A 25,701-nucleotide genomic window follows, 5' to 3' on the forward strand; every position below is an offset into this window, starting at 1 on the left:
AAAACATCAAGGTCAAGGTCATTTTTATTGTCAAATATGCTTTATGTGTAACATGCAGCACAGATGAAATTTCTTCCTCTCAATCCACAGTGCAAACATGCAAACATGCTGTGCAATAAACACACACAGCTAAGATAAGATAGCAACTACATGGTATAAAAAGACATAATATGTAACGTGTGCACTGAGGACCTATTTTGTATTGATTTGTTGAGATATAGCGTGAAACATTTTTTTTTCCACTTCATTTTTCTGAAGTAGGTTTTCGGGCATGGCAAAAACCAAGACCAAGTACAGTGCGCACATCACAGGCGCCACACGACATATATTTAACAACTATTTGATGTTGAAAATTCAATTAATGTATCATATTGAATTGACATCAGATGTCCCACGGGGTTGGGCTTTCTGGCATGAGGCGGCCCTCCCCCATCGTATGAGTACGGCCTACATATGGCCCACGATATTCTGTGGAACCACATACGACATAAATGTAGGTGAGGCAGTGACTCAGTGGATGACACCAACGGCGGTCTGTGGACGAGAGAGGTAGCGGGCTACAAGGACTATGTACAATTTTTTTTGTATTAATCAACCTACAGAGGGTCCTTGGTTTATGCCAGTTCCATTCCTACAGTGACAAAAGTCATGTGCATAAGTCAGAAAGCGCCATAGTGTGTCTCTAACTTTAGCTCAGGCTTATTGACTATGGTGCAGTTACACACTTAGAGTAAATATCCATCCATTTTCTAATCCTCTTCTCTTCATGGGGGTCGCGGAGGACTACATTTTTTTTATATGAAAATCACATCTTGCCTTTAAGTGCAAAATATAATGACAAACATGATGGTGGTGATTGAGCCTGTCCTCTTGTGTTAGGTGCGGACGTATTCTGATACACAATTTAGTTCTTTGCCCGCACTCCATAACCTCAAAATGTCAAATGTCTGTGTCGTTGTGACCCAACAAGTCTCTGTGGATGCATTAAACATTTCAGATTTGTCATTTTTCTTCATCACATAACTTTTTTGTTTTTGTTTAATTCATTTTAAATGTAATAGCAAACAATTAGACACACTTTGTGGAATCCCGTTGGTCTTAAGAGTGGATTTTATGTACTGCACTGATTGATTCATTGAAGACAGCAGACATCTGGGAGGAAAGCATATTTTTCTTTTTATCTCTGTTGAGATTAGATATTGATTTTGCACCTCCTCAGCTCCACAAAACCACCATCCCTTATTAGAAAGCCCCACGGCCTCTAAGAGAAAATGCGGTATCATTCAAGACGGGAAAAAAAAAAAAATCACATCTGCAGACAAACCATTAAATAAGAAGAATTGTTGCCCTTTAACTCCTCTGGTGTTTATTTGAGCACGCTTGTCCAAATACATAAATAAAATCAGGGCAGACGCTCTAATTGTTTACTTCCTCTGGCTGGTGTCATCTGTGTTTGAGCGATGGCTTTTGTGGCGAGCTCCGGAGCCACCAGGTGCTGACAGCTGACACAAGAACAATGCGCACCCGACCGTACCGAAGTACTTGTGTAATGAGAGGCCCTTTAAAACAGTTTGCGCAGTTGTCCCTCAAATGAAAGCCTATTGGGGTGTCTGATCTGATCAAGCACTGAGCTCCACAGGTAGCAGCGTTAATGGCGAAAGCAAGCGCTGTGCAATTAATGGCTTGTTGAAATGATTGCACTAAATGAAGTCTGGACTTTTCTCATTCACTTGCAGGTGCTCTTGGGAATACTGTTGGAAGCACGCCGTCTTTGCAGTTTGACTTTCAATCTCGCTTATCATAATGTATGGGCTGCTGTGCGAGAGTCTGCACGACTTCATCAAGGAGTCGTACGGGGACGACGTGTGGAAGCTGGTCAGAGAGAGAGCAGATGTCCGGCTACACTCCTTTGTCACGCACCAGGTAGCCCCAAAAATGCGATAATACTGCAGGTGCAAATGGGATTGCCACCCAGTTTTGTGGATTGGAACGACGATTCAACTGGAATTTCCTATGGCAGTGTAACTTGGTAGTGATTTTTCAAAGATTCTGTGTACTTCAAGGTTTAAGGTTGGGGGGGGGGCCTTTGGAAGTGTGGCCTTACCTATGGCCTTTTCTTTCCTGATATATATATATTTTTTAAAATCTGAAGCAGCTGGCAATCTCATATTGCAGAAGATTCTGTATTTGCTCTGTAAAAAAAAATACACATATACAGTATATATATATATATATATATATCATGACAATAGTCTGACTTACCCCAAATACCTTGCGGATTTCTCTGATGTATTTTTGTACTTGTAGGTGTACAGTGAGAGTGTGATTCCTCGCATTGCGAAGGCAGCTAGCGGGGTGACGGGAACACCCTATAATGAGCTGATGAACTCCTGGGGTGTCTACTTCCTGGGATTTGTGGGGAAGTACGGCTATGACAGAATCCTCAAGGTAACCAATGATCTCATGTTCAAATTGCATGTTCTATATTTGTAGCGAAACCTACTGTATGAAAACCCTATTGAACTCTATGAAAAGAAAAAGCTATGGAAATGTCTTGATAACATTTACAGTGAATCACAATACATTCCGTGATGCCTGTTGATTTCCGAGTTGCTGATTTAAAAAACAAAAACAAAAACATAGCCAATAATGTAAATTACATTAATTCGTCCTGATTAACTAAATAGCCAATGTTCCCCCCCCCCCCCCCCCCTTGTACAACTATAAGATCTTAACCACTGTATAAATAAACCTAGGATAACGTGGCTACTCACCTTTTGATGGCTATGACTCTAAAGCCCTTTTCACACTGCACTTAGCATGGCGCATCATGCCACTGACGAACCCATTCATTGTGTATGTGGTGAGGGGCAGGCACTACGAAATAGAGTATTGCTGGATGATGTGGCATGGCAAGAGGACTTCTGCCAAGACGAAATGTGCCTCGAATGACTTCCATAAAGTCAGCGAAGTAAAGGAGCTATTTGAGAAATTTAGTGCTATTTTGGTGGACCTAACGTTGGCATGAGGACCAAAAGGAAGCTTTAATAAAGTGGTGTCTAAGTGTCTTATGCTTTGGGAAACACAAGCGATGGCATGTAGCCACATATTGAAGAAGATGCTGCTCCCTGCTCCGGCTGAAATGGACAACCTCAAAACGATCTTGGTGTAACTGTAGCTCACACACAATATCAATAAATCCTTTCATTTTCCGAACTGTTTACCTACTAAATTTTCAGATTTAGTAGGCAGGTTGGTGTGGCTGTCATGCTTTGAAAATTTGTTGTTGACGGGGTGTCATGCGCCAAAACGTAATCTGCAACATGGTGCGGACCTCATGTGCCTAAAATTAATCAGCAACTGTCATCTGCCTCCCTGGATAAGGACATGTGGATGGTGGGACTAAACACACATTTTATGCTATGTTTCTGCACCCAGGTGCTGGGCCGTCATGTCCGCGACTTTGTCAACGGCCTTGACAACCTCCATGAATATCTGCGTTTTAGTTACCCCAAGGTTCAGCCCCCAACCTTCTTCTGCCAGGAAGAATCTGCCACTGGAGTCACCCTCCACTACAGGTCTGAGAATTTGATGGAGGTCCACGCATTCGTCTTTAGTTTTAGTTCTGAAACATAAAATGATTTATATAGAGTAGCAGTGTGGACTTTGCTGGTAATGAGAAGAGGTGGGCAGACGAACAGAAGGTCTGTCAGCCCGTCACTGATTCCGTCAGTATTTTAGGCCGGCAATGTGGGAGCAGTCTGTCCCATGTCGGCATCAGCCAGTCGACGCGGAGAACATAATTGCCACTTCACACACAGGCGCACAAGCTGAAAAACAGCCAAATGAAGAAAAAAAAAATAAGAAAATAAAAAACGGGGGCGGCCCGGTAGTCCAGTGGTTAGCATGTTGACTTCACAGTGCAGAGGTACCGGGTTCAATTCCAGCTCCGGCCTCCCTGTGTGGAGTTTGCATGTTCTCCCCGGGCCTGCGTGGGTTTTCTCCGGGTACTCCGGTTTCCTCTGACATTCCAAAAACATGCATGGCAGGCTGATTGAACACTCTAAATTGTCCCTAGGTGTGAGTGTGGTCGTGGATGGTTGTTTCGTGTCTGTGTGCCCTGCGATTGGCTGGCAACCGATACAGGGTGTCCCCAGCCTACTGCCCGAAGACTGCTGGGAAAGGCTCCAGCACCCCCCGCAACCCTAGTGAGGATGAAGCGGTTCGGAAGATGAATGAATGAATGAATAAAAAAACAGAAATACACACACACACGCACACGCACAGCATGGTGATTGGTGAAATAAACAGAATATGGGAAACATGTCATTGAGGTCTGTGGGATTGAAAGAGAGACGACACTTATTTTTTGTTTATTTGGCTGCATGTTAGGTGTGGGTGTGACAGAGTATTGCTAAGTCCATTCTTGACACAGTTTGGCTGTCGCTGACGACTCGGATTGACTGGGCCGGCCTGATATACACGATGGCAGCTCAGTGACAGACTCACAATGCCCACCTCGGATCATGAGAGTGGCTCGTTCAAGTCCAAGTTTTGGGACAGGATTCTGAAGTAGATCCAGTTCCCAGTCATTACCAAACAGCAAGGAAACAAACGCACAACCCCCATTTCCTCCTAAAAACATGTGCATAAGATCTTGTTAGTGCTTTGTGCTTGGACTACATGTATTTCTGTTCTGTGCACATGCAGCATGTTCAATAATGGAGCATACAAACTATATTCCATTTATTCAACGGAACTCAGTGTGTTTATTGAATTCTGTTCCCCATTGTGATCTGCAGGAGTAAGCGCAAAGGCTACCTGCACTATGCCATGGGTCAGCTGAGGCAAATGGGCAAGCAGTTCTATGACACTGACATCCATGTGGAGGTCTTGTCTGAGCAGATGGTGGGGGACTACTCCCATGTCACCATGAGGTAGGCGAGCACACCCACAGACAAGGACAACATGCAAACACCGTACAGAAAGGCCTTTGGCTATGAGGCAAAATCAAGAGATACTATATTCAGCATGGTGAAACTTGAATGTTGCATCCGTCCTTCTATTTTCTACTATGTATCAGGTGACCTGGACCTTGCCCCTGCTGACTTTGGGTCAGAGGGTCACTAACGAGTTGCAGGGCACATATTGACAAACAATCATTGGCGTGGTTGAACGACAATTTTTTTTTTTGTAGTCAGCTATTATGTGAAGAAAGTCAAGTCAAAGTCATTTAATCGATGATGTCATTGATATTGTTTCAGCACAATACAGCATCTCCAACTTTTTTTGCGCCCTCAACCGGTTCTACGTAATATCCATGGACCAGCCAAGAAAAAAATAAAAACAACTACCAAATACGCGTGATTAGAGATTTGTCGACTTCAAGCTTGACACGCCAATTCGGATAAATTTAATCCGAATTTTCAACTGGTTGACTAATCGGGTCAACTCCAAGCATGTACCACTGTTTGTTCAGATTGTGTTAATTTTCATTTATAACAGCACTCATGTCGAATGCATGGCGCATCATTACGTCCTACTGTCTTTCTTGCCACCACTATATCCTTTAGAACAGGGGTGTCAAACTCATTTCACATGGTGGGCCACATACGGCCTCGGTAGATGTCAAGTGGGCCGGACCATTAAAATGAAACCATACTTTGCTATAAATAACCAAAACAATATGTCTTTCCTTTGTTTTGGTACAAAGAAGCACAAGAACATTAGGAAAATGTTGAAATTTAATGAACATATCTTTTACAAAACATTTCACGAAGCACCTTACATTTCCTTCGACAAATGTGCAATTTACTTTTATCATTCACATATATGCATTGCAACTGATCCCACTGATTGTACAAACTTTAACAAGTAATTGGTATTGAAAAATACAGTAATGCACTTTAAGATTAAACGAGATTTATGAAGAAAAGGATTTTTAAGCCATTTACACATGCATAAAAAATCTAAATGTAATCCCTGCCTACACCTTTCAAACTAAGGAGAGTGCTATTAAATGTGTAAATGTGAGAGTGCTATTGATAGCGTCTGCTGTCATGGGTCTGTTTCAGTGACGGACTGAGGCTGCTGTTGTCTTCTTCTCTGATCAAAACAGTATCTCTTAGCGGATACTCAATGACTTGCACCTTATTAAAAATATTAATTATAAACCTCCTTGCGGGCCGGTTCCGGCCCGCGGGCCGTATGTTTGACACCACTGCTTTAGAAGGAGAATACTGTACTTTGGTCATAAATTTGTCTCCATTCAGGCTCAACTTTGACAACTCCGCTTACCGCTACATCATGAAAGAGGATGAGGAAGAGCAGGAGATTCTGCCAATTACTTCTGATTTCTTTTTTGAGGTCTTTCCTTTCAACATCGTCTTCAGACAGGTAGACGCTGCAGGCATGGACTCCAGTGATACACTGGAATAATCCTGCATAGCAAATGAAAAATTGCTTTGAATTTCCAGGACATGGTGGTGCACAATGTTGGCTCGGGACTTTCTACAGTCTTCCCTGATTTAGATGGAAAGAAGATCAATGACGCCTTCTTGCTGGCTCGTCCCCTGGTGGAGTTCACATGGAACATGGTGATGTAGCTCCCTCCCTGCTGCCGTACCAAGCAACGTGACTAATTGGGCATTGTCTCTCATGCATTTCATGGACGAGTCGACTACAATGTATGAGTGCTGTGAGTGTTTGTTTTGTGGGTTCCTAGATCATCTCCCATCCCAACAACTTGTTTGAGATCATGTCCAAGGAACCTGTGAAAAGAGAGAGGAATCTTCACAATCGAGTCCAGAGTAAGAGTGGAAGCCATGTAAACAGTCGCAGGGGTGTGTGTCTGCTGTGCGAGGGCTCACTTACATGTGGTTTTCCTGCGCTCAATTAAGCGCCATACACACATAGACCACACACATGATGAGGAAAAAAAAGGCTGATGGCAGGGTTGCAAAAGGTTTTCGATTGCGAATTATGTTGGGAGACAACGTCACTTGGACTTTCAATGATAAAGGCCATCCAGTCAGTTAGCTCGTCAGTAGCTTTAAGATTAAAACATGCGCGTGGCAAATGCATGTTTCATGCATCTCTCACTGCATTTCAAAAAAGACAGTGCTCTTATTTGAGCACTTGTAAAATTTCCTAGGGAGAAAAAATGTCAGCCCAACTGCTACCTAACAATATAAAATGACCTACGGTTAAATGCAGCGGAAATTAGGCCTGGTCATGATAATAATCTGTTGATATTGAGAGGTAGATGTGAAGAAATTCGCCACATAACCGTGTCTGAGTCAGGTAGCGATACTCAGTCAAACTACTTCTTGTGACTGGGAGACTCCCCAGTCCACACTCGCACAAAGCTTTGGTTTAGCTCAGAAGAACCGCAAAAATACAAATACTACCCCCCCGAGTAATTGACGCCCTCCTAAATGTTAACAATTGCTTGTCAATGCCACAGGACGGTGAAAAAGCACCACTTTTGTCGAAATGAATCTCCTCAGCTCAATCCAGCATAGTTCTTGGACACAAAGATGCCACAAAACGGCATCAACGTAATTCTTTTATTGCTTCATACCAGAGGTCAGTCACTGCCAAAAGTGTGGCAAAAGTTTCTGCTTCAGTTGCAAAAGGAAACGTGTCCAAACCATTGACTGGCAGGGATTCACAGTACTATAATCACAGCGGCCTTAGAGTTGTCATCACTTTTCTCTGAAACTCCAACTTGTACTCTACAGATTCTGACTATGAAAATGCCAATCGGTCTGCTGATGTGGACGTGGAGCTCATGGCTTTTCAGTCCATTATTGGAGACGATTACAAAGGTTTTGAGCTCTCAGTTTTGCACAAAGCGAGAGTGCACACACAAAAGCAACTATTTCGGGGAGTCCGAGTAAAACAGCAGTTCTCTTTTATTTTAACATGCATTTCATCACGTTCCTATTTTAGATGGCAACAGCGCCAATGCCATGGAGAGCTGGGGTGACGGGAGCCGATGCCTTAAACTGAAAGGACAAATGCGATACATGCCTGAGTGGGAGTCGATCATCTTTCTTGGGACACCTGTGTAAGAGTTACATAAATGCACACTCACTCACATACACAAACAGGTGCACACTCAAGGACAAAGCCTCATGAATACTTTTTAGTTGCGATGGCAAACTATTAAATGCAAGGAACGCTAAAGCGAGTGTGCGATTAAAAGGCCGGGCACAGAATCAGTTCAGGGTCCATTCGAGCACCTCTCGCCAGGCATGAAATGAACTGCTAATTAGACAGTGCAACTCTTAATCGGAACTCATTTGCAACAGAGTGTTTTGGGTGGGGGGGGGGGGGGTCCACAGAGAACATTACCAAAACATTCACACCCTTTTATGAAAGGCAAAATATTTGTGATGTAGTGCACTGATGTCTGCAGTGAAGCAGTAATGGGCATGAAATTGATTTCAAATCTTAATAGGTTAAAACGTTGCATTTGGGCTACGCTGAAATTGAAATGAAACAACATAAAGAGAAAGTTTTAACCCTGGAGAAGCCACGGGGTCAAATTTGGCCCCTATAAATTCTGTTACTCAAATGCTACCCTTAAATCTCAAAGGGTCAAATTTGGCCCTAATCCTAAATTAGGATTAAAGCATTAAATATTTTTTAAAAACATATATTTTGGTGTTCAGTGATCATATAGGAGTCATTTAATGTAAAATTCATCATTTTCCAGAGAGGAAAAGGGTTCTTGGGTTCTCCAGGGTTAAACTACAAGTAAAGGGTAAGAATCTTATTTGAAAACATTTTAAGTGACTGTTACAACCATGGCATGTCTGGCGACTGGTCAGCGCATCCCCCTCACAGTATAGAGGTCCAGGGTTCGAATCCAGGGCCCTCTGTGGAGTTTGCATGTTTTCGCTGTCCCTGTATGGGGTTTTCCCAGGTACGCCGGTTTTCTCCCACATTCCAAAAACATGCATGACAAGTAAATGGAATATTTTTAATTGTCCCTAGGTGTGAGTGTGAGCGCTGATGGTTGTTTGTCTGTGTGTGCCCTGTGGTTGGCTGGCAAGCAGTTCAGGGTGGCCCCAGTCTATTGCCCGAAGACAGCTCGATAGGCTCCAGCACACCCGCGAGCCTCATGAGAATAAGCGGATTCGAAAATGGATGGATGGATGGATGGATGGAGTAAAAATGACTTGCAAGTCAATGATTTATCTTCGTCCTTTTTTTTTTTGAGTCACAAAAATCTGGCATTTGTAGGTGTGTGTAGACTCTCTACATCCACTCTATGTATATTTGGACTGTGAAGGCAGTGCTTCACCCAGTGAGGAAGGGATAATATGAGTAGAAAATAGGATAACATAGGATATTATGTTGAGAGGATATTATTACTGGCTAAAATAAAAGAGCCATCCTCACAATCGCTTCCACAAAGTTTATTCGATACTCATTTTCCAATTGTATTTTGTCCATCTTCCCCAGTCTTTAATTGTGTTTGTTTGCATGGGCAGGATGGAGAGCCTCAGTGCTATGTTTAAAACTGGACTGTACATCAATGACCTGAGCATGCATGACTCCAGCAGAGATTTGGTGCTGGCAGGCACACAGCAGTCAGAGGAGCTGAAAAGAGCACTCATACAGGTTCCCGCTTTAAGAAAGAAAAAAAGCTTCACGTCACATCTCTCTCTGTGGCCCAATTTTTCTTTAATAGTGTACATAGTACTGTAATCTTGTTACTATCTGAATACAGGAGCAGAAGAAGTCCAGCAAGCTAGAAGAGAGCATGAAGATGCTGGATTACGAGATGAAAAAGACAGATGACCTCCTTTACAGAATGATTCCCAAGCCAGTGGCAAAGAGGCTGCGCAAAGGAGAGCCGGCTGTAAACACTTGTGAGGTCAGCAATAGACAGCAAAAAGAGCTGTCTTGTTCCATGATGCACATTCAAGTCATTATAATCAAATAATTTCCCCAGAGTTACAAATAAATAAATAATCTGAGTGCCTGGTACCACGGATCACAGTCAATGTGCCAAAACATAATAACAAACGGTTGAACACAAAAGTCCATTGCTCCTCTTTTGCTTACTTTTATCTGCCCAAGCTTTGCTTTATTTTTAGCACTCGTTCTAAATAAAGATAAGATCCAATTCAGCATCTGTCACTATCGTTAAACATTTTTTTGGACAGTAACAGGCCATAACATTAGATACCCGAGCATGATCGCAACAGATCTTGTACAGGACCTTATACATTTTGTTCCATGACTACACTCACACACATGCACACAACCATGCACACACACACGAAACAAAAGATCACCTTTTAATTTCAAACTTCGCAGGTGGACAGTCACTTTGAGAGTCTATTTGTCTATAAGGAATAAAATGCTTTTTTTCCCATTATTTTGCCTTCATCGTTTCCGTTTAAATAAAAGTGCCATTCATTCTCTCAGGCATTCCCCCAAAAATCCAGCAAAAATTTCCCAAAGTGTTTTTAAAAAGAGAATTGCACTTTGTAATATTTTACAGTCAAACCTTGGTTTTCGAACGTCTCTGTTATCGACCAAATCGAATTTCAACCAGAAAATTCAAAATTTTTACACCTCGGATTAAGACCAAAAACCGTTTTTCGACCAAACTGCTCAAAGCCGAATATGCCACTTGCCTCCTCTCGGTTTCCTGTAACATTCATTGTGAGCAGACGTGTTTGTTGTGATTTACGCAAACCTGACTGTTTTTTGTTATTTCTGGATAGCGTATTAGCTCCTAATCATGGGCTAATAAAATAGTTTCGAATTTCGAACAAATCGCTTTTCGAACAGCCTTCTGGAACGGACTATGGTCGAAAACCGAGGTATGACTGTACTTTATAAAAACACATAGTAATAAGTAATAACACAATTACACGAAATGTAAGTAATTAAACAGTTTGTGCATCGTGTGCATCATTCAGTTTGATTTTGCAGCTCATACTGGTTTGTGTGCATTGACAATATGGGGGTAGTATAATACAGACATATAGTACGAATATAGATCATCATTTTTCAAAATATATATTTATGTATGTCTGTCTAGATGTGTTTGCTGCACCATTTGTGTTCAAACATTGTTTCACCAATGCTATTGGTTAGCAGTTTGTTAGCATTTAGATAAGGATACTTTTCTACAAATCCTACTACTCTGTATCAACTACAGTACCTTCTTCTGGATTTTCTACCAGGTGTTCCCAGATGTGACCATTCTTTTCAGTGACGTGGTGGGATTCACTCGCATTTGCAGCCACATCACTCCCTTGCAGGTGGTATCCATGCTCAATACCATGTACACTTTGTTTGACACACTCAGCGAGAAGCACAGAGTCTTCAAGGTACGGGCGTATACCGGTATTCCTTGGTACAGTACTTTGCGTGTTTATGTGTTGCTCTAAGCAAATCTGTCGCCTTGCAAGGTTGAGACCATCGGAGACGCCTACATGGTGGTCGCGGGGGCTCCCGAGAAGACCAAGTATCACGCCCATAACATTTGTGACATGGCATTGGACATGGTGCGCTCCATTGATCACTTGAAAGATCCCTCAAATGGGAACAACATTCAGATTCGTGTAGGTGGGTCGGATATCATGCTTATGATGGTGTTAGACCACATACACCACAGGTGTCAAATTCAAGGACAGATCCAACCCTCCACACCACAATTTCTCCTTGGAAGTTCCCTCTGTTCCAAACTAGTCATCTGAGATGAATATGATCATGATCAAAAACATTATGCCATTATTAAAGTTCCCACACAGGGACAAGAAGTGGAACTGAGACACACTTTAGCCACACACCTTGTTTGCAAGCAAACATTTGTGCCGCTCAGTCGCTGGCTAATGACAGTCAAGGCAATATGCTTTTGGCAAAAAGTTCACTCACTTGAAACACCATGTGACTTACCAATGTGAATATCAGTACAGCGAGAGAAAAAAATAGGAGAAAAAAGAAGTAGCACAGTCCAAATGCAACTTCCAGAGGCATTTAAACTGCCTCTCCCGGGGCTCTTCAGAAAGAAGCTAAATAACAAATGCCAGTGGTGATTTGTAGGATAATAATTCAGACTGTTCATACGGTTACCGTTGCATCCTTCATTCCCTAAAAAGAAGACAAACTAGTGATGGTGATATTTAAACTGTTGATGTTTCATTTAAAAAAGTCATGAACGCATTTTCTGTTTACACAAAAGGTCCATATTGAACCAGGCTTTATTTATGTATTTTGTTTTCAGTTACCTCTTTATTGATTATACATTGATGTGGTTTAACCTCATAACCGGCCCCCTGGGGGCAACTGTCACTACAATGGGACCTGTGATGAAAACAAGTCTTACATCGATGGACCTGTTTTGTTGTGGCTGCAGGCATCCACTCTGGCATGGTGGTAGCAGGAGTGGTAGGACACAAGATGCCCCGTTACGGTCTGCATGGCGACACAGTCCATACGGCGTCTGCGATGGAGAGCAATGGAAAGGTGAGAACAGAAAAATGGAATGAACCCAGATATTCACAAATCCACATTTGCCTGAAGATCGTGCCAAAGTCCGGACTTGTAAGAAAACATTTGTTTTTACTGTATGTCCAGGAGGAGCTAAATTTAACCTGGGTTGTTAGCGGAAATTATGAGTGTCTCCACTGCATGCGCATCTACATGCGCACTTCTGACGATTTTTTTTTAAAATAAAAAAATCTGTAAGGCATTCATCAAAAACCCTTCTCAATGGCACATTAGCACCACCAGAGTGATATTTCTCTTCTACTGAAGGGCAAATAATGTGAATTCATGGTGACCAGATGTAAAATTTGTTGCTACCATCTAGCGATGGGTCTCTGAAGCGCATTCAGAACTCAGATTTTGCTTGTATTTCAAACCAAACAACAACAAAAAAACGGTCAAACAACGACTTAAGACAGTCATATATATTAAGGCGGCACTGTATTGTCCAGGGGTCACCAGGTAGCCCCTAAGGACCACATGGGTAGCTCGCTGGCCTGTTCTATGAATAGTTAAACAGTGATGGTTCATTGGCATGTAGCAAAATGTCTACATTTAAACACTGGGTTTTGGCATTCAAAGAAGAAAAAAACGGTTATTGAAAAAAATAAAAGCAATTTATCAAGAATGTCCTGTCTTTGCCTGTCTTCATCAGGAAATGCATATCCAGCTCAGCAGCGCCACCTATGAGCACTTGAAAGGAAGCCACTTTATTTTTGAAAGGAGGGGCACCATTACCATCAAGGTTGGAGTCAAAACAACACACACTCCAGAAATTATCGCTCTACTGTATTTATCAGCTATGACAACATGATTAATTGCTGTAGGACATGTGAAGAGCACTGTGGGAAAAAGCGTCGGCAGTAAATAAATGTTATCTGCATGCACAAAACCTTCCCTGAGGCTACCGTTGGTGCAAATGGAAGCTCTGCGTATCAGGAATCCAACAAAAATAACTGGCAATGTTTTGGCTGTGGGCAGAGAACATATTTAGAATTTAGAGTGTGTAAGTGTCGCCTGCTTGCTTTTCTTTTTAAACCTCGAGTCTGACTTGTGCAGAATACATTTGATGAGAATGCCAGCAACATTTGTCCCAAAGCAATCGTCAGGAAGAACCTTAAGAAACGTTTTTCTTTCTTTCTTTCTTCCTTTCATGAGACAAGATTCAAGAGACAAGCTTTTATAGTTTTTAGTTTTGCTCACAAATCAAGTACACAATTAAGTAAAAATAAGCCAAATCTTTAGGTAGTGTTAGGTACATTTTTATCTGTTGAATAATATATTTTAACTAGAAATGTCAAACGATGAGCAGCAAAAGACAGGAAGTTGTGTTGTGAAAAATATTGCCAATGATCATTGTTTTACAGTATATATCAGACATGTCCAGCTCCGGGCCTGGAGGGCCACTGTCCTGCCTGTTTTCCAGCCCTCCCGCCTACAACACACCTGATTCAGATGATCAGCTCATCAGCCAGCCCTGAAGCAGCATTAGAACGATCCTGATGATTTGAATCAGGTGTGTTGCTCCTGGGAAAGCTGGAAAACAGGCAGGACAGCGGCCCTTGAGGACCGACTTTGGACTCCCCTGGTATATATATATTACATATATATATATACATATAATATATATACAGTATATATATACACAGTGTATACAGTACACATTTTTGGACACTTTCTTATTTTATTTCCAGCAAGAAATAGCCATTCAACCAGTAGAAATGCATTTCAACTCATAATTGGGGCAGGGTATGAACAATCTGTACCTTTAAAGTATTGTCCTTACTTTCTCTCATCCTTTAGGGCAATGTTGAGATTGAGACCTACTGGCTGAAAGGTAAGCGGGACAAAGACGGAAACGCTCAAGCGGCGTGCCCTCAATTCGAGACCCAAACCATCAGCAAGGCCACCATTACTGAGGTCATCACTGAGGGGGAGGAGGAGGGACTGGTACGAACGCAACAAAAATCATACTACGGCCTACTGTATACTGAGCGAGGTGGACAAAATCAACAGAACTTTCACACAGTACACAGCGAGTTGGGCGTTGGTACACGGCGTTACAAGGTCACAGGTCAAACAGACAATCAAGAGTGCACAGACAATATGTCCTTCTTTTAAGCACAAGCAAGACCAACACTGTAGATTGTGTTTACAATCAAATATGTACCTGTGGCTGGAAAGCAAAGCTCGGAGAGTCTCTGATGACAAAAGGCATGTGTGCAGTCTCTGAATGGGTTGATTGATCATTGCCAAGAGCCTCTCAAAAATTCCACACTCTTATAATCGTCTCTTTGTGGCCATCAACTTCTTTCTTGACAATCACCCCATGTTTTTGTGGTAAAAAAGAAATTAGTACACGACAGTATATTCTATGTGGAGCTTCACAAGTTCAATACAAGGTTTGCCGTTCAATTTGGATGCTTTTGCGCAGACGCCAACTGCAATTCTTTTTAATGGTCGACGTAAGTCACTTTCAGCAGCGTCGCTCGTGAAACGCTGGGCCTTACTCTAGTGGCAGAAAGATATTGGAGTTGGGTGACATTTCAGGATCAATGCACTATAACCTTTACAGGTAATTTATGTTTGATATGAAACCCAATGTCTGTTGTGAATGTTTCCATTCAGTTCCTTATTGGAGAAGAGCAAGTTGTGTCATAAATGCTGAACACAAAACAGTTGGACTTGTCCATTCAAAAGTTCAGAGAAGGTCAAATGAAGTTGTTCTGTAAAGGTTATAGTGCATATTAGGTTCCTGAAATTGTACCCAAGAACTAAACATCTCTCACTTTAAGTTTAAATGTGTACTTACTTTCTGAGATTTACTTTGGACTTTGTATCCTTGCTTCCAGGTTTTCCCACTGGTGCCGGACGAGGACGAAGATGATGTCAGATCGACTCACTCTCATCGCATGAAGATGGAGAATGCAGGCCATTCTTTGGAGGAGTCCGTGGAAGAGTGTCGGGTGGAGGAGATGTATGTCCATAAGGTACGACTGAAAAATAATTGAACTAAGTTTCGTTGTTTTCTCCAACTTTTAATTATGATCGCTGTGTTCTCAGTCCCATTACAAAGACGCTTTGCAGGACTGCTTGGAGGACGCTCACCTGGAGCTGGAATCACCCGAGTGTGACGTGATGATGGAGTCACATGAAAGCTCATGCGACTCCCCCTGCTCCAAGAGTGCCATGTGTTCCGTGTCATGAGCTGCTACGCATTAAAATGGGAAAGCCAAACACGCTGATGCCACAGCCAGGAATCGACTCAATGCGCACGCGACTTAAAACGCTGAACATGACCCATTGTTTAAAATATGTGTTTGCTATTGACCTTTTGGTCTGTTGATCCTAGCCCTGATAAGCTCCAGTGATCTGCGTTGGGTACATTGACACGAGACTTAAATCCTTTGCTGTGGTGTTTTATTGCATAGCGAGAGAAGTAACAATGCTTATTTAATGCTCTTAATCCCTTTAAATTGTATCCAACTTCCACTAGCCCAGGGAGTAAATTTTTAAGATAACACGTAACAAATTCACTTTAAACCAGTTCCTTTTTTTTACGGGGTTGAACACTGTAGCTAGATCTGACAATTATTTGAATGGCTTTGTCCTTTCTCATTCGCGATATTTCTGTAACAGGTTTGTATGCTCAGTTGAAATAAAGCATGTTGGCTTCAAAGGTGTGTGCAGCCCTGATCTGTTTGTTCTTGTTTATTTTGCCACTTCACATTTTGCAGCGTACACTCCTGAAAGCTATTGTGTGGCATAACAATCGATGTAATGTCAGAAATATGTAAAAAGTATGTAGGCAATTGACATTGTATAGTGAGGAGAAACACTAGAATGATCAGTACCGAGCTGGACACCCTCGTGGATGTCTACTTCCTCTATTGAAATTGCAAACAAAAGTGTCTGTTTGAAAAAAGTTTTTAAAAAATCTTTTTAGCGTAATGCAATGTCGCTAAGCGTCATAACACAACTTTGTGTAAGGCAACCTGGTATTATAATTGTGTAACATAACAGTGTCACACAATATAGCACACAATGAAAAACAGTGTTGTGCAATGCAAAATTAACGCAAAGTAGCGAAACACAAGGTAGCAGCATAGTGTAAAATAACATAGCATAACATCATATAGTGAAACACAATACATCATATCATCAGATAGCAGACCGCCAAGTAATGTCAGGGTAGTGCACCACAAAGTAGCATCATGCAATCTAGCATCGTGCCATGTAGCGTAATGCAACGTAGCGTCATGCCATGTTGCCTAACACGACGTAGTGTAACGTAGGGTTGTGTAACAATGCACTGTAATATACCATAGCACAGAAAGCAGTGTAGTCTAAAGTGGCATAACGCACGGTAGAGCAATGCTACGTATCGCAACGCATGTTGCGAAACCTGTAATGCAATGTTGTTTAACACATTGCAGTGTAACGCAACATACTGCAAGGTAACGTTGTGTAATGCCACACAAAGTAATGTTATGTAGCGCAATGTAACGTAATATTTGTAAGGTAACACATTGCAACCCAATGTAAACAAAATATAAGCCATAATAATGTAAGTTGAGGGGTTCGTTGTTTTTCAGTGGATGGCTCTTCTTTGCGAATGACAGATGGAGAGATGGAATCCTTTAATGCAGTTTAATTAAAGGAGAAAAAGAAAAAAGAAAAAAAAACGTCTGCACCGCAGCACGTCCGAGAACACAACTCCCGTAACTAAAATCACTTCCTGCTTCTCTTACTTTAACAGCCAATCAGAACCTATCAACATAAAAAAATGTCTAAGCAATTAATTAACAACAGAATATAATTTAGGTATGCTTAACATGAAATAATATGATGCTCAAACATAAAATGATAATTAATAATATAACATAAGCTTACAATAACACCACTGAAATACATTCGGGAAATAATGAGACAAGGAAAATATTTATTATACTTATTTATGCATGATTAAATATTTATTTCAGTTCATTTAACCCCGCAAAAGGTTTAAATACAATTAACGAATGTGCAAAAAGATTTTAAATGAAGCACATTAAAAAATGTGACTTTTTCTTTCATTTTAGCTGTCCATGTACTCCAGGGAAAAATTAAGCAGTCATAGCTGATTATGTGATTGAACATCTGACTCTTGCGTGCTCAGTGTGGCATGTCATGTATATGCCATTAAACGCGATCATGTATTGCCAGTCAGATGTGATTCTCAATTGACAGGCCTTCAGTCGAGGTGCACTTAAAGGTGGCGTCCTCTCGATCTGGGCTGCTCCTGGCACCGCTGTGGGAGTCTGTTGAGGTCAACATGATGGAGCAGTGAAAGCAGAACGTGTAGAAGAACGTCAGGAGGAGCAGGAGACAGACGGCGCAAAAAATCACCACAATCACAACAGTGTGCGCTTGCATGTGCACCGCCTCCCATGGAAGCTGCGTAGCTGCAGTCTGGGGACGAAAGGTCATCTGCGTGGCGTTGAGACTGCCTGGTGCGGTGACTGTGGGCGCCGGGTGGGAGGCGTGTGACATGACGAGAGCCCTACAGCAAAAATAAAATTGCCTGTTGAACACGTACCATTCACTGATATTGCTCAGCATAAATAAGGCGATGTACAATCTATTTAAAAGCAAATGAGCACAGGGTGTCTTTTGTTCTTACCGGTGCGTGCGTTTTGATCCAGTATGTCAGGTGTTCTTCTTTTGAGGAGAGCGGCTACGACTAAGTGACCGACGTGCAAAAGGAAAGAAGGTGGCACAGGGGATGCTTGGAGGAGAGAGGAAGACGCTGGATGGAGAATAACAAGGAGGGTTGCCATGGAAACTTGTGACAATGTGACATCACACTTTGATTCGGGGGTTTTCAGCCATCCATCCATTTTCTGTATGGCTTGCCTAACCTAGCTGGCTGGCTTTGGGTTAGAGGTGACACATAGAATGTATACAATTTCAACAGTTAACCACGGCTAGGGAATGTTCAAGGATTGCTTCTACTTTGTGTTGCCATGGAGCATTTTGTGCCAGAATGTGTAACAAAAAGCCCCCCATCCTCCCCATTTACATATCAACCACCTCATCTGGAGACAAGCCAACAAAGTGATGCAGTGTTCAACTGCTTTCAGATGTCTCATTACATCTCCGCATGATTGCAACAAAAGATCCATTAAATTTGAGCTCCGACAGCCAGATGGAAGTTTCAGCAAACAGCAGTGTCAAACCTAACCACAAATGTACTGCATGGTAACGTGACAAAAACAAAACAAAACAAATAACAGCAGGATGAACCTAAGGACATATTTGTCCAAGGATAAACAAGTGAAGTCTGAGAAAGTCTTTTAAACAATTCCTCCTCAGATTTGAGCAATGAAAGTGAAGGAGAATGACCCTGAAGTTCCTTCATGCTTGTCAAGGACAATTCTGTATGAAGAGACATGAGGGACATCATTTAGGGTTATCTCTCAAACACACTCATAAAATGACACACTACTAAAATGCTCTTAAGTGCCCTACTGATATCCTCACTTATACCCAGTCCTATGATGCTCTCATACACACTACAGAATATTTTTTCACTCCTACACACATCTAAAATGCTCTCATACACACTGCTTTTTTTTCCTTTTACATATTACACAGGCACTCTCATCTACACGACTGAAATGCTCCCATTCACAATACTGAAATGTTGTCATCCACACCACCAAAACACTCTTACACAAAATTGAAAAGCTATTATGCGCACTACTGAAATGTATTCCATTCATATACACCACTAAGACAATCTCATAGACGCACCACTGAATTTTATTTTGCTCCGAACTTAGAAGAGGAGGTGCTCCTCCGCCAGTCAAAACAAAAAGTGTAATCATTGTTAGTCAATCTTGGCTGCGAAGCGCTAATTATGGTTGACAGATCAACACCTGTAAATGACTTAATCCACTCACAAATATGCCACCTTCCTCGCTCGCCCTCCTTTTTTTTTGCTTGGTTCTCGTAGCTATTGGAAGCTGGCTGTGTCGTTTATATCTCGGCCGCAGAGAGTGCAATGATGTTGTCCCACATTTTAAGATTGGAAATGCCGCCAGAAATGGCTCCCGTTTGGTCTGACCCCAGCATTGGGACTACATTTCCCATCATTCTTCGACATAGAAGTGGGAAGTAGTATTAGTATTAGTATTAGTAGTAGTATTAGATGCGTGAAAGTAAATAGGAAGGAATTTGAAATTAAAGACGACGACCTAAAAAAATAGAGTTCAATTATAATTAACACTGAAAGCAGTAGGTTTGTTATTGTGCTTGTGGCTTGTCGTGTTGTAGAACTGCACTGAATCATCCCGAGAGCTTCTTCTAATATACCACATATAGCTGACCCTCTCATGTAAATAAACAGGAAACCCAAAATGACAGAAACACTTTTTATTCATTCCTTCAAACCTACAAATATCAAAAGACCCGCCTCACAGTTTTGTGGTGAGGGATTGGAATCCAGGCTCTGGCCTTCCTCCTGTGTGGAGGTTGTACATTTGCCTCATGCTTTCGTGTGTTTTACCCGGCTTCCTGCCACATTCCAAAAGCTGCTGCGAAAGTGCGAGTGAAAGGGTGTTTGTTTATTTGTGTCAACCAGTTGAGGGTGTATACTGCTTCTTGCCCAAAGTCAGCAGGGATAGGCTAAAGCTCACCCACGCCTCCAATGAAGATAAGCAATACAAGCGATGGCTGGATAGATGATATTGTGCCACACGTCTCATCATTTAAGACGAAGAATATTTCAGACTCACAAGAAATGAAAATGAGAGAAGAAAAGATGGGCGAAAAATTTTATTGTCAAAAATTACCAAAAGACACATCGCACCCACACCGAACTACAGTATGAATGTTACCGACGGCAACAGTTCTAACACATTTAAGCAAAGTTTACATCGTTTCACAGGATCACCAGACAAGGATTTGAGGGATGAGGGGGCAGAAACATTCCGTACTGATAACCACTGCAGAAGTCTAACTTACTTATCATAGCCTAAACACGAATAGCATGACAAAAACAAATTATTCACATCTGTTGTGTGTGTGTGTGTTGTGATATGATAATGATGCTAGCTGTCTGCTTCATGTTGTTTGGGCTCACTTCTTCTTATTCATGATGTTGTTGCAAATCCAGTTCATCCCGTCCTGTTGGCGAAGCAAAAAAGAGAGCAGTTTGCAACTTTGCAGGCGCACTCTCATCAAGCTTTGTAAGAGGCGATATAGCCAAAGGAAACCAACGTTCCCAGCTAACCTGAACTCCTTCTCCGGACACGGCCGAGCAGGCCTGAATCTGCCACTCACGGTCTCTGTACGTATGAAGGTTGAGTCCCTCGGCGATCTCGCTGGCCGGTGATGCTGTGGCCAAATCTTGCTTATTAGCAAAGATGAGCACCGGAACGCCTTTCAGGTTCTCCTCATCTATCAGCTCGGATAACTCCTGTGGTCAAACAACAAGTGAAGCGGGGAGGAGTCTTTCATTTACTCGCACATTTGGTGAAAGATTTTGCCATTGCCCTTTGTTTTTCATTGTTGTTGAATATGCTAAGGCCAAACTAGTTAAAACCCTGAACATTGAACATGCATACCTTGCTTTTACTGAAAAAACAAGAACCATTAAAAAAAAAAGGTCAAATTATGAAAATTGATGATTTCGGTCAAACCACCCCCAAGCCCCAGGAGAGGAAAATCTTGGTGTTGTGCCTGCTGGGATCAGTAACCTTGAATCTCTGCAATGTGCTTCTCAACAACTAAATGACTAAAAACCAAGAATCAACTGCTGTATGCTCATAAATGGTAGAAAATCAATGGCATTTGTAAATAAGTATAATTTTGGTATTTGGTGCAAAAACAGCAACAACCTCGTGTAACACAAGGATGTTGCTGTTTTTACTTAATCCTCGAGAGACTACGTAAAGACCCTTCTCTCTCTCTCTCTCTCTCTCTCTCTCTCTCACATCTGGTTATTTGGTAATGCTTCTTTTTCATGATATTGTGTGGATTCTAAATCTCTTGCGCTGCCTTTTGCTGTTGGAAGTGAATTTCTCCGCTGTGTCGCTTTTAAATGCGATTATTATTCTTTTTTTTCCACCCACATATGCGTCTCCTGTTGTAGTCGAGCCCACAGCTTTGCAAATACCCACTTTATTTCTACTCATAAATACACATATAGTCCTGATAAGCCACTGGACAATTTGCATCTTTCACAGTTTAGAAATGCTCTCTCATTGAAACCACTGACTGATAAGATTACGCTGCATTCAATTTCCACATTCTCAGATAAACAAGTAAATGTCATGTTAATTTGTAGTTTGTAGTGGTGTCGACCTTAAGTGGATCATACTGAGAGCTGTTTCCCATGCTGTGTGCAGCTGTTGGAATGAATGGATCTCATTAAATTGTATATGAGTAACTATAATGAAGTGGCTGGCGGTGAGTGTAATGCATATCGAAATCGAAATTCCAATCTAGACTGTTTTGAGGATTATAGTAAAAGGAAGTGTGCAAGGCTTTAACATCCCTTGCTGTGATCATGTTTAAAAATATTTGAGTACACTTCCAATCCTGAATTGTAACTAAATTGCGCGTTAGGCAACTTAACTGTGCAGTTTGTTGTGATTTCTTAAAAAAAAACAAAAAAAAAACAGTCAGATGAGACACTCGTTGCAATGTGCCTGTCATTTAGCGAGAACAAAATTTAGTTCAGAATCAAACTCACCAGTCCAGTTTCTTCAAATCGCTTTTTGTCTGCACTGTCAATAACATAAATCTGAAAGAAAAAAAAAATTTTTGTTTTGATCATTGCTCTATTTGCATGTTAGCGACAGTAGCTTGTCATGATCACTTGCGTACTACTTGATGATTACTTACCAACAGATCAGTGTTCTCCAGATACTTTTTCCAGAAAGGTCTGATTTTCCTCTGCCCTCCGATATCCCACACATTGAGCTTCATCCCATGAGAGGCAACGCTCTTGATGTTGAAGCCCTGAAAAGAGAGACAACACTGGACTTTACATTCAAAGGCCAATGTGCTGGAACACACAAATGCCGGTATCAAGTTCAAAAAGCATCACTGGATGTTTGTGTGTCAGCAGGAATGTGACAAGGGATTAACCAGAACGCTCACTGTGTTAATTGGCAGCTTTTTTGCAGGAAGTATTGTATTGTATTGTAACGCCCACGACTGACGTTGTCGAACAACTAATGAGCAGATCTGAGAAGACAACACTTCTGTGGTCAGCTGTCTAAACTTGACCTGAAATCTAATCTTGTTTACGACTCAATATCCACCCTGAATAATAAAGATCCAGACGCACTCACACAGTAACAATGTGTGCTTATATTGGCATATTCAACCCATATGGCCAATTCATTTGTTGCACATTCATTAGAAGGTCAAAAGTCATCTGAATAAAATCATTACTTTGCGTGGGAGAGTGCACTGGTCCATCTGTCTGCACCTACCGGTAATTCGATCCTCCAGTTAAAACTTCTGTACGGTACTGGGAAAGAACATCAGTTTTACAATTACATCTTTTAAAATGGCTTTTTAACTGATTTGAACCACACCGTGTAGGCTTTCTTACTTACTTGAGTGATTGTAACCGCTACTTATGATCGTGCATCATATTTCCTTCAGAACCCAACAAGGTAACTAACTGCTGTACATACCAACAGTTTAACAAATAATGCTCCGTTTTGAGAATGAACTCGCGGAAATTTTTCAAATCCAAATGTGGACTTTTGAAAAGCAACAACTGAAACCACATTAGATGATGTCATCGGGTTACCCGTAATGCTTCGATGAGTGTTGCTGTAGTGTAATTACACGTCAAGGCAGATTATGTTGAGTTGGTCATGTCAGCTGCAAACCATATGACACACGGACAGAAGCTAAGAGATTAGCTTGGTACCTGATGAGTACATTGGTTATAGCTTTTTCTAACTGAAGCGCATATCAAATTTCATGCAACAAACTTAGGTAGGACCTTTAGTACTAAATCACACATTCGTACGACACCATATGTTAGGTGGTCATAATCTAGTGGCCGCGGATGTAAGGCTTGAGGAGCCGACGATGAGAAGAAAGGAGCGTTAGTGCGGAGCGCCGATGCGGATTTGGAACTGGGAGTCGCGGCTTGGAGTTGAAGCGGATTACGAGGGACAGGACATGTGAGCCAATCTCTTTTCGTCAATGGACGAAGCTTCGTGTTTGCTTTCAAAACTTAGCTTGTAGCAGACGTGTGCACATTTTCAGCATGACGTCTCTGATCCACTGGTGAAAGGACACTTTGATCCTCTCCTCTTTCATCTAGAACTGCTTCAGACAACAAAGTGTATGCAAAAAAGTGCTGAAGATTGCACGACTGTCTGTGTCCTATGTGTTGTGTTGTGTTATTTTTGTTATTTTGACTTCAAAATGGCGCCGCAAGAGTGGCTGCCTTTCCAGCAGCTCTTATATTTTGTTGTTCTACTTCTTCCTTTCATAACTTTGCTGCTGTGAATTGGGAATTTCTCCATTGCGAGACTAATAAAGGTTTTCTTATCTTTTCTTATCTTAATGCGTTCATACTGTGTCCTAGTGGTCAGAATACAGAATGCGTCACACCACCTGCGTGGGTGTGATGGTGTTGACATCTTCAGAGGCGAGGCTCTTGAGCAGCGTGGTCTTGCCGGCATTGTCCAAGCCCAGAAGAACTATTCGCACTTCCTGCTCGCTGGTTCCTTTTAGTTTCTCAATGACGGAGAGTAAGCCCTGCATGAACAAGAGAGGCAGGGGAGGCCTTTCAGATGCTGCGTGGAATGTTTGGGCATGGCAAGTGATACAAACAGGATAGTATCGATAAACAGCAATCAAATATTCATATTGAAGCAACGAATGAAAACAGGGTGGATTCAATTTTTTTTCGAACTGCGTTTGTCTGCTTAAACATCAATATACAACCGTGATTCCCAATCAGAGTGCCTTGGCACAATATTGGGTTGAAGGAGATCATCAATGACAAAAACATCTGTAGATCTATCTACGCCAGTGACCTATAGCGACACGCAGAACAGTTGAATGTTCTTCACTTAAACAGCCCCAGATTGCACAATGGGTTAATAAATGTTTGAGTAAGCCGGATCATTATCATTTCACTATTCCTACTTTTTGGGACATTTTTATGTGTCATGAGATTTTTCTCACGCAAAATGGGACTGTTAATTCCGAAAACCTTACCAGATTTAAACCGCATTGGACACTTAAAAAAGAAAAGTATACCCAACTATGCATTATCCATCCTGAAATCGGTCAAAAGTCAAAGTCAAAGCTCCCATGACACACATAGCTCACACATCATCTGAGCACTGTTTTGTAAGACGTAATCTCAGGCTTTATTTAGAATAGTGTCTCCGTTCACTTAATGATGCACAATGTAAAGTGATTAGCCTCCATCAAGGTGCGCCAAACAGAACACGGCACGACTAAAACTGAGGCACTGTCACTTTAAATTGCGGTATGTTAAATTGCATAAGGGGAGGCAATAAAAGTATCATCTTGAGCTTTCTTTTTATCCAATAAATAACCTATGCAGTACAACCAGATGCTGAATCAAGAAATATAGCAAAATACACAACGTTCTGTTTATCAAAAAGAATCAACAACAAAATGAAGAAATGAAAAATGATGGCTAACCTGTGGTTGGATCACACCACTACCCTTCTGAGCTTCTCCCATGGCGGCGCGTATCCTTGGCTCGTCTGGAGGGCCGATGCTACATTCTCCACTGAGACGCACTCATGCGTGGTCCAGGATAGCTAGCAACAATGACTCACGCAGCCTCTTTTTCACCCTCTTCCTGCTCAGAGAACCCGTTAAGGTTAAGGGTGTGCGTGCTTGATGCTTGAGTCTACCTAGCCATCGGTTGCACCAACCCAAAAGTGTGGAGATGGCAAGCAGGAAGAGGAGGAGGGTGAACGGGAGCAGGATTAGGAGGCCAGAATTAGCCCAAGAAGTCCATACAAAGGCCACTCACTATCCATCCGCCCACCCCCTTCCTCAAACCATCCCTCCATCTCCACCTTCGCAGTGGCTTTACCTGGATTATCTCCTTAGCCACCTGCTACAAGAGGAACCTAGTCAACATTCACACACATGCACATTATCACCCAGTTGGGA

The 25,701-nt window shown here is 41.8% G+C and overlaps 2 protein-coding genes across 3 annotated transcripts; one reads left to right on the forward strand and one right to left on the reverse strand.

Annotated features, from left to right (window-relative positions):
* The first annotated feature begins 1,541 nt into the window (after positions 1-1,541).
* LOC147208393 (soluble guanylate cyclase 88E-like) lies at positions 1,542-16,202 on the forward strand. Of its 2 annotated transcripts, none has more exons than XM_086134265.1 (19): positions 1,542-1,639; positions 1,737-1,923; positions 2,308-2,448; positions 3,439-3,578; positions 4,803-4,937; positions 6,273-6,396; positions 6,477-6,596; positions 6,725-6,842; positions 7,743-7,829; positions 7,954-8,071; positions 9,504-9,633; positions 9,743-9,889; positions 11,214-11,360; positions 11,442-11,598; positions 12,389-12,498; positions 13,175-13,264; positions 14,323-14,469; positions 15,372-15,509; positions 15,583-16,202. In XM_086134265.1, exons 2-19 carry the CDS (start codon positions 1,804-1,806, stop codon positions 15,724-15,726), a joined length of 2,313 nt encoding a protein of 770 aa, XP_085990391.1. In that variant the 5' UTR covers positions 1,542-1,639; positions 1,737-1,803; the 3' UTR covers positions 15,727-16,202. The 2 variants fall into 2 exon arrangements, with proteins under 2 accessions (XP_085990391.1, XP_085990400.1); XM_086134274.1 differs by having other exon boundaries at positions 6,725-6,809.
* Positions 16,203-20,322: 4,120 nt separating this feature from the next.
* Positions 20,323-25,558, reverse strand: arl3l1 (ADP ribosylation factor like GTPase 3, like 1). The gene is made up of 6 exons (XM_086134286.1): positions 25,219-25,558; positions 24,154-24,297; positions 22,411-22,527; positions 22,259-22,309; positions 20,795-20,980; positions 20,323-20,688 (listed from the first exon to the last, which is right to left on the reverse strand). Exons 1-6 carry the CDS (start codon positions 25,258-25,260, stop codon positions 20,641-20,643), a joined length of 588 nt encoding a protein of 195 aa, XP_085990412.1. The 5' UTR covers positions 25,261-25,558; the 3' UTR covers positions 20,323-20,640.
* Positions 25,559-25,701: the final 143 nt, after the last annotated feature.

The sequence above is a fragment of the Hippocampus guttulatus genome, chromosome 2 (genome assembly GCF_054856545.1).
Source record: "Hippocampus guttulatus isolate MCC_2025c chromosome 2, RoL_Hgut_1.0, whole genome shotgun sequence".
Taxonomy (NCBI): Eukaryota; Metazoa; Chordata; class Actinopteri; order Syngnathiformes; family Syngnathidae; genus Hippocampus; species Hippocampus guttulatus.

Coding starts and splice junctions, on each gene's coding strand:
- LOC147208393 (XM_086134265.1), top strand. CDS start 1,804: ATGTATGGGCTGCTGTGCGAGAGTCTGCACGACTTCATCAAGGAGTCG. Junction 2,449..3,438: donor GCTATGACAGAATCCTCAAG/GTAACCAATGAT, acceptor TTCTGCACCCAG/GTGCTGGGCCGTCATGTCCG. Junction 3,579..4,802: donor GGAGTCACCCTCCACTACAG/GTCTGAGAATTT, acceptor TGTGATCTGCAG/GAGTAAGCGCAAAGGCTACC.
- arl3l1 (XM_086134286.1), bottom strand. CDS start 25,260: ATGGGAGAAGCTCAGAAGGGTAGTGGTGTGATCCAACCACAG. Junction 22,528..24,153: donor ACACCATCACACCCACGCAG/GTGGTGTGACGC, acceptor CTCTCTTTTCAG/GGCTTCAACATCAAGAGCGT. Junction 20,689..20,794: donor TGTCCGGAGAAGGAGTTCAG/GTTAGCTGGGAA, acceptor CTTCGCCAACAG/GACGGGATGAACTGGATTTG.